At 48.2% G+C, this 15,685-nt stretch overlaps 1 protein-coding gene across 4 annotated transcripts in view; it reads left to right on the top strand.

Moving 5' to 3' along the window:
- The window catches only part of SPHKAP (SPHK1 interactor, AKAP domain containing), a 1,519,974-nt gene that overhangs the window by 1,209,249 nt on the left and 295,040 nt on the right, over positions 1–15,685 (top strand). For 3 of the 4 annotated variants that reach the window (XM_085634507.1, XM_085634509.1, XM_085634506.1), the window contains exon 8: positions 10,310–10,489. The exons of the other annotated variant lie outside the window; for it this stretch is intronic. In XM_085634507.1, the coding sequence (XP_085490633.1) occupies positions 10,310–10,489 (180 nt within the window). The remainder of the gene's footprint in view (positions 1–10,309; positions 10,490–15,685) is intronic. 4 annotated transcript variants of the gene reach the window in all.

Raw genomic sequence — 15,685 nt, 5'->3', positions numbered from 1 at the left:
CTCCTGGGATGTGGCAGGAGTGGGGGTGGTGGTTGGCACAGTTGTACCTGACGCAGGTGCTGCAGGTGGTTGGACACCAGAGGGGCCAGGTCGGTCGGGGTCGTCCACAGAGTGGTGAGAGTCGTCGCTGCCGGTGGGATCGGGCTCCCGCAGATCCGGGTCCTGTGAGTCTTCCCCCCAGTGTTGGGGGGTGAACCACGACGTTGACCTGTGTGGGAGAGAGACAATGTTAATTTTGGTCCATGCAACATCCATGTTTCATCAGTTTCAAAGTTGGCAATTTTCCTCTTGGAATTAGGATCTGTCTTGCATTCCACTCACAGTGCACTTGTGCATGGGTGTGTCCCTTGTGCAGCACTTTGGCCCCTTTAACTATGTGTGGCACAGTCTTACTTGCTGCGTCAAGTGTGACTGCAGTAAGCAGTGGAGTGGGCAGGTGTGGCGAGCCATGCATTGGCGCCTTCCGTGTAGCACTGTACATGTGCACATGGAGTGGATCCACACACTTATATAATGCAGGTAGCTGTCGTTGTGCTCATGAACAGGTTGTGACATGGCCCTGTGTTTTGCCATGGTGAAGAGGGGGGGTTCTGGCACTGGCCACCCTTGGCTACATGCACGCAGTCTACCTGCTGACGAGCAGACATTCCCACACACCACACGGCTGATTTGCTCTCCCTGTGTCTCCCTCCCTCTCTGTCCCCCTCTCCCTCCCTCTGTGTGTCAGCCTCCTCCCTCTGTCCGTCTCCCTGTGTCTCCCTCCCTCTCTGTCCCCCTCCCTCTCTGTCCCCCTCTCCCTCCCTCCGTGTGTCAGCCTCCTCCCTCTGTCCGTGTCCCTGTGTCTCCCTCCCTCTCTGTCCCCCTCTCCCTCCCTCTCTGTCCCCCTCTCCCTCCCTCTCTGTCCCCCTCTCCCTCCCTCTGTGTGTCAGCCTCCTCCCTCTGTCCGTCTTCCTGTGTCTCCCTCCCTCTCTGTCCCCCTCTCCCTCCCTCCGTGTGTCAGCCTCCTCCCTCTGTCCGTGTCCCTGTGTCTCCCTCCCTCTCTGTCCCCCTCTCCCTCCCTCTCTGTCCCCCTCTCCCTCCCTCTCTGTCCCCCTCTCCCTCCCTCTGTGTGTCAGCCTCCTCCCTCTGTCCGTCTTCCTGTGTCTCCCTCCCTCTCTGTCCCCCTCTCCCTCCCTCCGTGTGTCAGCCTCCTCCCTCTGTCCGTGTCCCTGTGTCTCCCTCCCTCTCTGTCCCCCTCTCCCTCCCTCTCTGTCCCCCTCTCCCTCCCTCTGTGTGTCACCCTCTGTCACCTCAGCCCAGCTTCCTAGACACACACTTTTTCCAGTCCTTTGAATGGCCCTTGGCTTGTTGATGTGAGTTTGTTTCTGATCTCCAGGCACCCATTGGGTGTAGTGTCTGTGTGTGCGCTGCTGCTGTGGTTGTGTGTGCTGCCACTCTTTCACAGTGTTGGCTGTTCATTAGCTGCTGTCATGTGCAAAACAGTGCCTTCACCCCCATGTGTTGATGCAAGGCGTCCGCCATTTGCTGGCGAGTCTTTTCTGTGTGGGGACACACTGTTTGTCTGGCTGTGACCTGGGCCATATGGGCAGAGGGCATTGTTGTCTGCTTCTGAGTTGCACTACGTGATTTTTGGGGCCCACCCTCCCGCCATCCGGGTTACCGTGTCATGTGTTGGTGTCTTCTGTGGCCTGTGACTTGACATTGTCCAGCTGGGTGCATGGGGCATGGTGGCGGCAGTGGCATGTGCGTGTTCATGGAGTGTGGTTGAGTCATGCGATAGGTTGGGGTGGTTGCGTGCCTGTTAGTGATTTTGGTTGTGGATGAGGTCCCCCCCATGTGAGGTGCGTTGTTCGTGTACTCACCCAGGTCTCGGAGTCCTCCTAATCCTTCGACTGCCTCCACCGGCTGTATGGCCATCACCCTCTCCTCCCAGGGCTGGTAGTGTACGGGTCTACGGGAGGGCCCTCCTCCAGTGGCGTTGGCCTGGTTGTGTTCCTCCAGCATCTTGGCTCGGACCCTCTTCCGCAGATCGTACCACCTGGCTTGGCATTCCTGCCTGGTCCTTCTGGTGTCCGCAACAGCATTCACAGCATCGACGATGGTCTGCCACATGGCTGTTTTTGCTGCCATGCTGGTCTGTCTGACCAATGTTCCAAAGAGCTGTGGCTCGACTCTGAGGATTTCATCAACAAGGACCTCCAACTCTCGGTTACTGAACTTTGGATTCTTGTTAGTGGGCATGGTGAGGGGTGTGGGTGTGGATGGTGGGGGGGTGTGTGGATGGTTGTGGGTGTGTGGGTGTGGTTGTGCAGGTGTGTGTGTGTGAATGTGATGAGGGGGTGTTTGTGAAGGTGGTTGTGTGAAGGTGTGCAAGTGTAAGGTGTGGTGAAGCTTGTAGTATGGTTCTGTGGTGTCTGGCAGCAGTGAGTCTGTTGCAAAGGCTCATGGTTTGTGTGTGTGGGCCGTTTTTAGTGGTCCATTGGTGGGTGTGGCTGTGTTTGAAGTTTGGGTGGGTGTGTTATAAGGAGTGGTGGTGTTTTGGGCCTCTGTTTGTTTTTGGCAGTTGCAGGTCAGTGAATGTGTTTTTTTAGTGTTTGTTGGCCATGTTTAGTGGCTTTGTGCCATTCGAATGGTGTATTCTTGTGTTGTTTTGTTTTGTCCTGGTTGTGTACGTGCGTTTTGAGCGTGTGTACGGTGTGTACATGGGCCATTTGGTTGTACGGTGCTGTCCTTGTGTGTGGCTTGGTACGACTCGAACATGCGGTTGTGATGTTGGGGCCTGGGGTGCGCTCCGTACTTAGGAGGTTGTGTTGGGGGTGCGACTGGAACGTACTGGGGTGTACATTGACGGTGGTACGACACGTACAGGGGTGGGGGTAGCACTCTGACGTACACGGGGGTACGACACGTACAGGGATGGGGGTAGGAATCGAACGTACAGGGGTGTACATACACGCTGGTACGACAGGTACAGGGGTGGGGGTACGACTCGAACGTACTGGGGTGTACATTGACGGTGGTACGACACGTACAGGGGTGGGGGTAGGACTCGAACGTACTGGGGTGTACATTGACGGTGGTACGACACGTACAGGGGTGGGGGTAGGACTCGAACGTACTGGGGTGTACATTGACGGTGGTACGACACGTACAGGGGTGGGGGTACGACTCAAACGTACTGGGGTGTACATAGACGGTGGTACGACACATACAGGGGTGGGGGTAGGACTCGAACATACTGGGGTGTACATTGACGGTGGTACGACACGTACAGGGGTGGGGGTACGACTCGAACGTACTGGGGTATACATATATGGGGGTCGGACACGTACAGGGGTGGGGGTACGACTCGAACGTACTGGGGTGTACATAGACGATGGTACGACACGTACAGGGGTGGGGGTAGGACTCGAACGTACTGGGGTGTACATTGACGGTGGTACGACACGTACAGGGGTGGGGGTACGACTCGAACGTACTGGGGTGTACATTGATGGTGGTACGACACGTACAGGGGTGGGGGTAGGACTCGAACGTACTGGGGTGTACATTGACGGTGGTACGACACGTACAGGGGTGGGGGTAGGACTCGAACGTACTGGGGTGTACATTGACGGTGGTACGACACGTACAGGGGTGGGGGTACGACTCAAACATACTGGGGTGTACATTGACGGTGGTACGACACGTACAGGGGTGGGGGTACGACTCGAACGTACTGGGGTGTACATACATGGGGGTCGGACACGTACAGGGGTGGGGGTACGACTCGAACGTACTGGGGTGTACATAGACAGTGGTACAACACGTACAGGGGTGGGGGTAGGACTGGAACGTACTGGGGTGTACATTGACGGTGGTACGACACGTACAGGGGTGGGGGTACGACTCGAACGTACTGGGGTGTACATTGACGGTGGTACGACACGTACAGGGGTGGGGGTAGGACTCGAACGTACTGGGGTGTAAATTGACGGTGGTACGACACGTACAGGGGTGGGGGTACGACTCGAACGTACTGGGGTGTACATTGACGGTGGTACGACACGTACAGGGGTGGGGGTACGACTCAAACGTACTGGGGTGTACATTGACGGTGGTACGACACGTACAGGGGTGGGGGTAGGACTCGAACGTACTGGGGTGTACATTGATGGTGGTACGACACGTACAGGGGTGGGGGTAGGACTCGAACGTACTGGGGTGTACATTGACGGTGGTACGACACGTACAGGGGGGTAGGACTCGAACGTACTGGGGTGTACATTGACGGTGGTACGACACGTACAGGGGTGGGGGTACGACTCGAACGTACTGGGGTGTACATACATGGGGGTCGGACACGTACAGGGGTGGGGGTACGACTCGAACGTACTGGGGTGTACATAGACAGTGGTACAACACGTACAGGGGTGGGGGTAGGACTGGAACGTACTGGGGTGTACATTGACGGTGGTACGACACGTACAGGGGTGGGGGTACGACTCGAACATACTGGGGTGTACATTGACGGTGGTACGACATGTACAGGGGTGGGGGTAGGACTCGAACGTACTGGGGTGTACATTGACGGTGGTACGACACGTACAGGGGTGGGGGTAGGACTCGAACGTACTGGGGTGTACATTGACGGTGGTACGACATGTACAGGGGTGGGGGTACGACTCGAACGTACTGGGGTGTACATACATGGGGGTCGGACACGTACAGGGGTGGGGGTACGACTCGAACGTACTGGGGTGTACATAGACGGTGGTACGACACGTACAGGGGTGGGGGTAGGACTCGAACGTACTGGGGTGTACATTGACGGTGGTACGACACGTACAGGGGTGGGGGTAGGACTCGAACGTACTGGGGTGTACATTGACGGTGGTACGACACGTACAGGGGTGGGGGTACGACTCAAACGTACTGGGGTGTACATTGACGGTGGTACGACACATACAGGGGTGGGGGTACGACTCGAACGTACTGGGGTGTACATACATGGGGGTCGGACACGTACAGGGGTGGGGGTACGACTCGAACGTACTGGGGTGTACATAGACAGTGGTACAACACGTACAGGGGTGGGGGTAGGACTGGAACGTACTGGGGTGTACATTGACGGTGGTACGACACGTACAGGGGTGGGGGTACGACTCGAACGTACTGGGGTGTACATTGACGGTGGTACGACACGTACAGGGGTGGGGGTAGGACTCGAACGTACTGGGGTGTAAATTGACGGTGGTACGACACGTACAGGGGTGGGGGTACGACTCGAACGTACTGGGGTGTACATTGACGGTGGTACGACACGTACAGGGGTGGGGGTACGACTCGAACGTACTGGGGTGTACATTGACGGTGGTACGACACGTACAGGGGTGGGGGTAGGACTCGAACGTACTGGGGTGTACATTGATGGTGGTACGACACGTACAGGGGTGGGGGTAGGACTCGAACGTACTGGGGTGTACATTGACGGTGGTACGACACGTACAGGGGGGGTAGGACTCGAACGTACTGGGGTGTACATTGACGGTGGTACGACACGTACAGGGGTGGGGGTACGACTCGAACGTACTGGGGTGTACATACATGGGGGTCGGACAGGTACAGGGGTGGGGGTACGACTCGAACGTACTGGGGTGTACATAGACAGTGGTACGACACGTACAGGGGTGGGGGTAGGACTGGAACGTACTGGGGTGTACATTGACGGTGGTACGACACGTACAGGGGTGGGGGTACGACTCGAACATACTGGGGTGTACATTGACGGTGGTACGACACGTACAGGGGTGGGGGTAGGACTCGAACGTACTGGGGTGTACATTGACGGTGGTACGACACGTACAGGGGTGGGGGTAGGACTCGAACGTACTGGGGTGTACATTGACGGTGGTACGACACGTACAGGGGTGGGGGTAGGACTCAAACGTACTGGGGTGTACATTGACGGTGGTACGACACGTACAGGGGTGGGGGTAGGACTCGAAAGTACTGGGGTGTACATTGACGGTGGTACGACACGTACAGGGGTGGGGGTACGACTCGAACGTACTGGGGTGTACATACATGGGGGTCGGACACGTACAGGGGTGGGGGTACGACTCGAACGTACTGGGGTGTACATAGACGGTGGTACGACACGTACAGGGGTGGGGGTAGGACTCAAACGTACTGGGGTGTACATTGACGGTGGTACGACACGTACAGGGGTGGGGGTATGACTGGAACGTACTGGGGTGTACATACATGGGGGTCGGACACGTACAGAGGTGGGGGTACGACTGGAACATACTGGGGTGTACATTGACGGTGGTACGACACGTACAGGGGTGGGGGTAGGACTCGAACGTACTGGGGTGTACATAGACGGTGGTACGACACGTACAGGGGTGGGGGTACGACTCGGACGTACAGGGGTGTACATACACGGGTGGGGGTGTACATTCACGGGGGGTACGTCTCGGACGTACGGGGGCGGGGGGGAGTGTTGGGCGCGTATGCGGGCACATGTCTCCATGGTTGCTATGGGAGTTCGGTGCGGACGGTGTTTTTTCCATACGGTTGTAACATCGGACGCACGGGATGGATCGTGATTCCTCGGTCGGACTTCACCTTTCACATTTGTACGGTACATCGTCCGAGGACGTGTCGGACACATTTTCCGACCCGAGGACGTGTGGGAAATCATTCCCGATGCGGTTCGTATGGACTTTTTACCATGCGAATCGTGATTGCCAGTTCGTACGGCACTTGTACGATTCGTACGGTAAAAAGACCGGATACGAGTCGCACAGGGAATTTTTTTACCGGATCGTAATTGGCACCTTTGCCTATCAGTAAAGGAAGGCGGACTGGGAGCGCCTAATTATGAATGAATTAACACTGAAGTAAACAAAACAGTAATGTTTGGAATGCTTGAACTAAACTCAGCAACTGGTAATTACTCTGGGCCGCATCCCAGTCTATAGTTTTTTGCCCCATCATGTCACCTCAAATTAGACGCAGCCATTTACATTGATTTACATATGCATGGGTATAATCTGAGGTGACATGGTCAGCAAAAAAACAATGGATTCAAATGTGGCCTGAGTAATTTCCAGTGGCTGAGATTCATTCAAGTATTCAACCAATCACTTTTCTATTTACTATATTATTTGGTGGCACAGCTCCAATAAGTGTCTAACTGGATGTAGGAGAAAACAACTGCTGCAACTAAGGGGCATGTTTATGACTTTTGTGGTGCCGGGCAGTGCAGCAAGTCACCTTGCTGCGCTGCCCTCGCATCACAGGGAAAGAGCAGGAAAAGCCTGTATTTATCCAATACGGTGCATTCCTGTCCTTTTTCCTTGCTCTGGTACCATTTTGGCAGCTGAGCGCCAATGCAGGCATCCTTGCACCATGGTGCAAGGAGATGTCTGTGTTGTAGGCAGGATTGTTTTTGTGGAGTAAGGGGCACCTTCCTGCACTACAACAATCCTGGGAGTCTATTTCCTATTTCCATGGATGCAGCAGAATGCAGCCCACATGGAAAGAGTAAAAAAAAAAACTAGGAGAAATAAAGCTATTTCTCTTTGTTATGCCTCTCCTGGAAAGCGTATCTTCTTGGCGTATTCCCAGGTCTATCTAGTCTTGTAAATCTCGGAATGCATGAATATTGTGTGGGAAAACCCAGGCAACACCCATGGCAATGCCTCCCTGGTGCAGAGTAATGCAGCACAGCGATTTTGTGCTGCGTTAGATTACTCGAAATTTATGGAGCCATGCAGGGCCATGCAATGTGGCCTTGCGTGGGTTCATAAATCTCATTTTACATTTGCGTCACTCTTGCACCACGTTGCATGGTGCAGGAGTGATGCAAAGGGGCTCATAAATATGCTTCGAAGTGGCTGGAACTGGCAGACCCTGGTAGATTACAGGTAGAGCCAATGTGGAGAAACAGTCCAGATTCACACTCCCAAATTAATTTGATGGCAAGATATTTCTGGAACCATTGTGCAATAATTACAAAGGTAGGAGTGGCCTATTTTCCTGAACTGCCATTGTGGTGTAAGAATATGGCAACATCTTTGGCAACAGCAGCTTGAGCAGGAGCAGTGACAGTGATGCATATGGACGTGGGACATTAGGACCATTTGCTGATTTAATGAATACCACTAACATACAGTTAGGCCTGTGCTCATTATGAAAGCTAAATTACTAATGTGGAAGTGTTATGTTAATGAACTCTGACTCGTGAAGTCTTACACATGATCCTTAAGTTCAGACAAGGCTAACAGCTGATAACATTATTCACTTATTATTATTATTATTATTATTATTATTATTATTATTATTATTATTATTATTATTATTATTATTAATATGATTAAAATGGGAAACAAATATAAGGACCCCCATGTTGGACACAGAGTTGGCTACGTTGTTAGTGCACCCAAGTAAGGTATCCAGGAATCAAAAATGTAAGCTAATTAAAAGCAGTCACATAGGACTCCTTTAACAACACATAGGTTGAGAAAAATATGCCCTGATGCTGGCAGTGTAAGTACAACATTAAGGGGCGAATGATTTCTACCACATGACATGGGTCTGCTCTGTCATAAATGTGTGTTAGATGGTAGTTACGACCACTTTGATAACTGTAATTGGAAAGCAGGGGCGGCTCCTCTGCTATGGCGGAGGAGCGTAGCCCCACTGCTCTGAGAGCAGAATTTTTTTTAAATCAAATGATAATAACTTTGTTATTATCATTTCATTTTTATTTTTGCTATGGGGCTGGGTTAGGACGGGTGGGGATGGGGTCGGAGCCTGGGAGGAGTGGTGAATACATACCCTCAAAGTGCGCCTGACTGCTTGGCCGGCCGTCTTTGCCCAGCCAAAGCGTCATGCGCACTTAGCATGTTCCCTAACAGGCTGCATTACAAAGTCTGGTGGGGAACATGCCCAGGGCCCCATTCCCCATCTGACCGCCTTACCACAGTGCTGAGACCAATCAAAACGCTGCATTGCAGCATTGTGATTAGCTTAGGGGAACTAATCACAACGCTGCATTACAATGTTGTGATTGGGTTAGGAGAGCACGGGTCTTTTTTCTGGACTTGCCAGGAAGAGAAAGAACGACGGAGTGACGGTGGCCAGGGAAAAAGGTAAGTGTTTTTTTGTTGCTTTTTTTTTCATCACGTAGGTGTACTAATGCATTTACGCAAGAACATTAAGAAATGTTTAATTCAAGAAGATCCCACTTGTATTTTAGGTAATTAGGTGTGCAGTAATACATGTGATTTTTATAAATGTAAGGTCTGTGGGACCATGTCACTTTACTCTAGATATATCTTACCATTAACGTTAGCAGAGTAACCACCCACACCCTGCCCAAGTTTTCAAAATGGAAGATGAGGCCTTCAAATATGGTCACAATCATCTACCAAATATAGTCACATCATCTACCAAGTCATCTAAAAAATATGCAAAACTGTTTTTTTCACAAAGATGGTGCATTAAAAAACTGTAGAATTATTTGGAGACAGTTCACTGTGGGAATGGTAGTCTGAAGATGATGAGTCCAGATTTATTAAATGTTCACACAACACTATGCAGCTGTGCTGTGCTGCGTGAAAGGGAGAGGGCAGGAATGCCCTGTATTTCACATTATATGGCACCTTCCTGCTCTCTGCCTGTGCTGGCGCACAAACTGCTGCCTAGCTCCAATGTAGGCACCCTTGCATCATGGTGCATTGTAGGCAGAATTGTGTTTGTGCAGGAAGGAACACCTTCATGCATCTAAACAATCCTCTGAGTCTTTTTCCTCCTTCTACGTGTGCTGCAAACTGCAGAGAGCAGTATAGCTATGTAGCTGACTCTGCTGTGTACAAATGTTTAGCATTGCATGAACAAGTCTTGCTTTATTCAATTGAGTAATAAAATTAAGACAAAGGAAATTGCAGGATCAATCTTGGCTTGATTTACATTTATTGCAGATATCCCTCTTTATTAGGAAGTAAGAAACAAGATTGCCTTCGGTGTTAATTTGTGGGAATGTACACATTTGCAGACTGTTGAAGAAAAAAAAATAATTGTTTCTTCATTTATATAAAAAGACATTTTCAAGTTACTGTATTTCATTTTGGCACACAGTATGGATGCAAACCTTTTCCTATATTTACTTTATAATTGGATTATTTTTATAAGGAAAATTGAAAACAAATCCAAGTCATTTATTTTATGTGCCTTTTATATCATTATGGTTTTAAATTTAGAATACTTATGAAGTCTTCCGATTCGGATATTAATCTATGGAATTTCATGCCAACAGCCTTAGAGCTAGAAGCACACTAAACCCGGAAGTAGCTGCAGAACTCAGGACAACTGAGGATCTTCCCACCAATCCCTGCAGTAGCGATGAAAGCACAGGCAGCTGGTCACAGCTAGCGAATGACGAAGAGAATCCTGATGACACAAGCAGCTATTTACAGCTCAGTGAGAGGTCCTTAAGGTATCTACAGCACGTGTTGGTGAAACGTATAAGAGTGTATTGACTTTAGTAACACACTATGCAAATCAATGCATATAACACCCATATAGGAGGAGGGTTGACCAACAGTTTGTTCATCCCTTACTGTTTTACCAACTGGAAAAATAAGTACCACCGTCAACTTTCAATCTTGACATTTGGGTCTTTTCCAAATTTACTTTCAGTGCTTTACTTGGGCGCTTTTAAAGAGATAGTAATACTTGTTGCAGATGAAGGCATGTGTTTGATGCAAGTGAGTCACTAAGATATGCATGAAAGTCACATTGCCACTAATATCAGCTGAAACAGAAAAAATGTTATTTACTATGTATAAAGCCCATTTTAAAAGTCAGTAAAGTTTCATAGACTTCTAAAATGGGATTGTGACTTGATTCCGAATCGCAATTTGGAAGGGGCGCTTTGAGGCCGTCCCTTCCAAATTGCTATTCAGTGCTTGATACATCAATGTTTTGCATTTAGACTTCTGATCACAAATCATTGAAAAATTACAGACTCTCAAGTTGTCAGGAATCTGAAGGGAAGTGGTCCCATTTTGTCCCCCCCACCCGTGAGATTTAGTGTGAAACAGTGCTTAATTTGTAAATAAAAACGTGCCGGTGCCTAAAGCTCTCTCCTCTAAAACACGCTACTACTGCAATTAAATGTGCAAGCACAGAATACTAAGGCAGCGTATTCCTAAAGCCATCTCGGGCCTCTTTAATCCATTTACAGCCACTCCCTGCCACTTCTGCTCACTCTTGCAACTTTCTACTTTCCCCTTTTCTAACGCCTTTCCGTCTTTCTCTTCCCCCGTCTTTGCCATATGTGTCTTTTGCTCGCAGTAAATGCCTGATGCAGACAAATAATTGCCGGCCCCAAAAGTAAGTGCCGGTGCCCGCCACCGGCAATCAGAAGCTCAAATTAACCGCTGGTGTGAAAGCTTCACAGGCAGTAGATGTTGGTCTCGGGGACAACTGCCACTGAAAATTTTGAAGAATGAAAACTTGTTTTTTAAAACCAGCCCTGTGTATTTTAGGGAAATAGCGCTGCTTTAAAAAACACAATTCTTTTTTTGAAAGGCAATCATAGGAATGATAGTCTATTGACCCTTGCCAGCCACCATCCCTGTGTTTGTGACCTATGTTAGTGAGTCGCAATTTGCAAACTGCTTAATATTCCTTAGGCATGGCAGTCTGCGTGTCACTGTAAATCCTTATTTTACAAACTGAACTATAAGTACATAGGTCAGCTCGCAAATTAAGTTTCTGGTCACAAAAAGTAGAGTCAAAAATTGTGACAGCTTTTTGCACCCAGAAAGATACGATGGGCAGATTTTTGAAAAAGTCATGCAGTCCAGCGCATCAAGTCGCCTCGCTGTGCTGCACTGCGTGATAGGAATAGGGCAGGAATGCACTGTGTTTAAGGTAATATGACACATTCCTGCCTTTTCCCTCTTCTATCACCCTTGCACCATGATGCAAGGGTGCCTGTGTAGAAAGCAGGATTATTTGTGTGCAGGAACAGATACCTAGCTGCACAAAACAATCCTGAGAGGCATATTTCTCTATCTATGTGTGCTTTAGAATGCAACACACATAGAAAGCGGAATTAATGAGATAAAATAAAGATATTTCTCCTCGTTATGCTTCTGTGCGAAGGCATATTTTTTTGGTTAATTTCCAGGTTTATCAGTTCTGGAATATATGAGAATGCATCAAAAACCATGGGGTTTCCACGCAACACCCATGGAATGCTTCCCTAGCGCAGAGTAAAGCAACACAGTGACGTGCGCCGCATTGCTTTAGTCCAGATTTATGAAGTCACTCAGTGCCTTGCAAAGTGGCCTTGCCTGGCTTCATATTTCTCATTTAGGACCTTCGTCACCCTTGCATCACCAACTCTGCTCCTAAATATGCACTTAGATCTGACCCACAATTCTCCAACCAGTGCTGAAACTCTGCCATTATAATATCCTGAATATAACTGAGGTTCATGACATTCCCTACACAGGGTGAGTCGCCATCCAAAATAGTGCCCAACATCAAAAATATTGAACAAAACGGAAGTGAGTGTACTTGTCAAATCCTATATAACATTATTCCGCGAAGCTTTGGATAGGTGTGGCAAGCCAGCAAGTCCATTTTCCAAAATTCTTGTCTCCAACTCAGAACTCACTTTGTACAGCACACATCCCTTTCTTCCTAGTTAGACAATTTTCAAAAAATGCCACAGTGCAGCACTGTATGAAATGCAAGAGCCTTTTATTTTGAGAATGTAAAGAAATAGTGCAATCCCTTAGTTACGAAACATTGCATGCTCATGACGTCAGAGCCACGATCGACCTTATCCGACACTAATCACAACTTTATGTAATGCAAAGGACAAGCTTTGTTGAAGTATCCCTGCTGTGCAATTTTCTACAAGCAAATAACCTCCCCAGGGTTCACTGCATAAGAAGTGTAAATGTTACATGTTCTACGTGGAAATATCACACAATGGGGTAAATTTATGAAAACGTGGTGCAGAGCAGCAAGTCACCTTGCTGCACTGCACTGCATCACTGGGAAAGGGCAGGAATGTGCTGTATTTAAGTCTTACAGCGCTTTCCTGACTTTTCCCTCAGTGCTGGTACAAAATGAGCTGCCTAGTGCCAAGCCAGGAACGCTTGCACCATGGTGCAAGGGTGCCCGCGTTGCATGCAGGATTGGTTTTGTGCAGGAAAAGGCACCTTCCAGCACAAAAACAATCCTGAGAGGCTTTTTGTTCTTTCTATGTGTGCTGCAGAATGCAGCACACTCAGAAAAAGGAAGTAACAAGGAGAAATAAGGATGTTTTCCTTTGTTATGATTCTGCTGGGGAGGTGTATCTTTTTGGCTAATTTCTAGGTTTACAAGGTCTTATAATTCTGGAAATGTGTCAAAAACCATGGGAGTTCCATGGGAACAACCATGCAACGCCCATGGAATGCCTTCCAAGGGCAGTGTGATGCAAGGCAGTGACTTGTGCTGCGTTGCGTTAGCCCATATTTTTGGAGCCACGCAAAGCCATGCAAAGTGGCTTTGCATGGCTTTAAACATCTGACTTAAAGGTTTGCATCATGCATGTACCACGTTGTGTGGTGCAAACATGACGCAACCCTCTCATAAATATGCCCCAATATTCTGATAGTCTATTTTTGTGCCTATTTTTATTTGGCTCTAAAATGCCACAGAAATCCAAGTCCAAATCCAAGTGCCATTTAAGGGGTGCCAATGCTGTTTACTCCCTGTTAACCCGCTATCACATAACTAATCAAGGGTTTAACATTATGCAACACTATAGCATTTAGCACTGAGCTCGCAAAAATGCCTTTGAAAGTGAATGTTGCTCAGTTCAACTGTTTTTGCCACTTTGGATTCCATAGCGTTAATTTGCACCACAGGAGCACCCACGTTAAACTTTCATGAATCTTGAAATCAGTCTAGGCAGCTTGACATACTGGGTGTCATGGTTTACATAACTAGAAGTGACCATAACAGGATGGGAAGAAGCAGAGGGAATATTGACTACGATAAAGTTAATTTGAAATTGTTAGGTGAAGGAAAGTGCCCATTTTATACATGGTCGCCCCCACTTTTTGCCTGGTAAATGATATGATTTTGACTGAGCACTGGGTTTCTGGTAGCTAGGTCCCCAGTGCCAGAGCTCTTTCCCAAAACCGTACAATTGTTTCCCCAATTGGCAAAACCTTTAGCACCATCTGTAAATGCCTAGTAAATGATACCCTTGGACCTAGGGCCTGCGGTAATAAAGAGGGCCCCTAAGGGCTGCAGCTTGAATTGTGCCAATCTAAGGGACCCCTCAGGAAGCACATGCAAGACTACCATTGAAGGCTGCATGGCTTGGTGCAGACAAAAGTGAGAACGTGACCTATCATACATCGCTGTGTACAATTTCCCCTACCACTGCATGTCATATTTGTAAGTCACCCCTACGGCAGGCCTAACAGCCCTAAGGCATGCTGCATATTACATGTACCAGCTTCCTACATTAGGTAATAATGTTGTGTCCTTAATTATTACTTATGACTATTCCAAAAATTGTGAATTTTAAAAGTTGATTATTATAAGCATTCTGTAACTGATCTGACTGTATCCCAATAATCCCTTAGCACACCTTACGCATAAAAAATCCATAATGCCCCTTTAGACACCCTTCCTGATGCCTAAAAAAACCCTACTGTTCCATTACATGACCTTCCCTGATCCTTAAAAACCCTTACCCCTTAATGCTACCTTTCCATCAACCCTAACAATCACGTACTAACCCTTAATGTTACCCTTCTATGCACCCTAAAAAAACCTTTAACCCCTTTATGCTACAACCCTTGACCCAAAAAATCCCAAATTACCTAGTAATGCTACCCTTCACCAAACCCTTAAAACCTATCACTATTCCTCAACACTATCCTTCCTTGCACCTAAAAAAGCCTTTATTTCCCCTTATTGCTACCCTTCCGTGAACCCTAAAAAACCCTTACAACCCATTAACACTACCCTTTTATAAATCCTCAAAACCTCTTATAGTCCATTAGCGCTACCTGTTCCTGACCCCTAAAAAACCTCTAGCTACTACCTAACTCTACCAGTTATTAAATGCTACCCGTTAAAACTACACTTCCTTTAACCCTAAAACCCCTTACTAGTCTGCTGCTCACTTTCTCACCTCACTCGAAATGCTCCTCTCTTCTTCAACAAGATGATGCCACCTTGCACCTGCTACTAGAACACTTACATTTGACCTATAAGGCACAACACTTTTCTACTTTTTTGTAGCCACAACTTTTTTTCATTCTATTTTTTCAGTAGACATTTTTGACACAACTTGTTTGTACTTTTTCCCACAATATATTTTCTTACTGCAAACAATTTAAGCAGCATTGCAATGAGGATGCATCAAGGGTTAGGGTCAGTGTACCATGCTCTAGTGGGTTACAGAATAGGTCAGGGTACCGTGAGGGTGAGCATTGCAAGAAATTAGTAGGTTCTACACACTATTAATGACAGAGGGGATTAGAAGAGGAACTCAATATTTAATTTGTTCACATGCTTGTTCAGGGCCCCATCGTTCCCAAAGATCCTGGTTGCACAATAGACTTAAAATCTGATAAAACATTTTGGGATAATTAGACAGTTCTAA

The sequence above is a fragment of the Triturus cristatus genome, chromosome 11 (genome assembly GCF_964204655.1).
Source record: "Triturus cristatus chromosome 11, aTriCri1.1, whole genome shotgun sequence".
Taxonomy (NCBI): domain Eukaryota; kingdom Metazoa; phylum Chordata; class Amphibia; order Caudata; family Salamandridae; genus Triturus; species Triturus cristatus.
The sequence above is the reverse complement of the archived record's forward strand: the minus strand, read 5'-3'. Positions and strand labels throughout refer to the sequence as shown.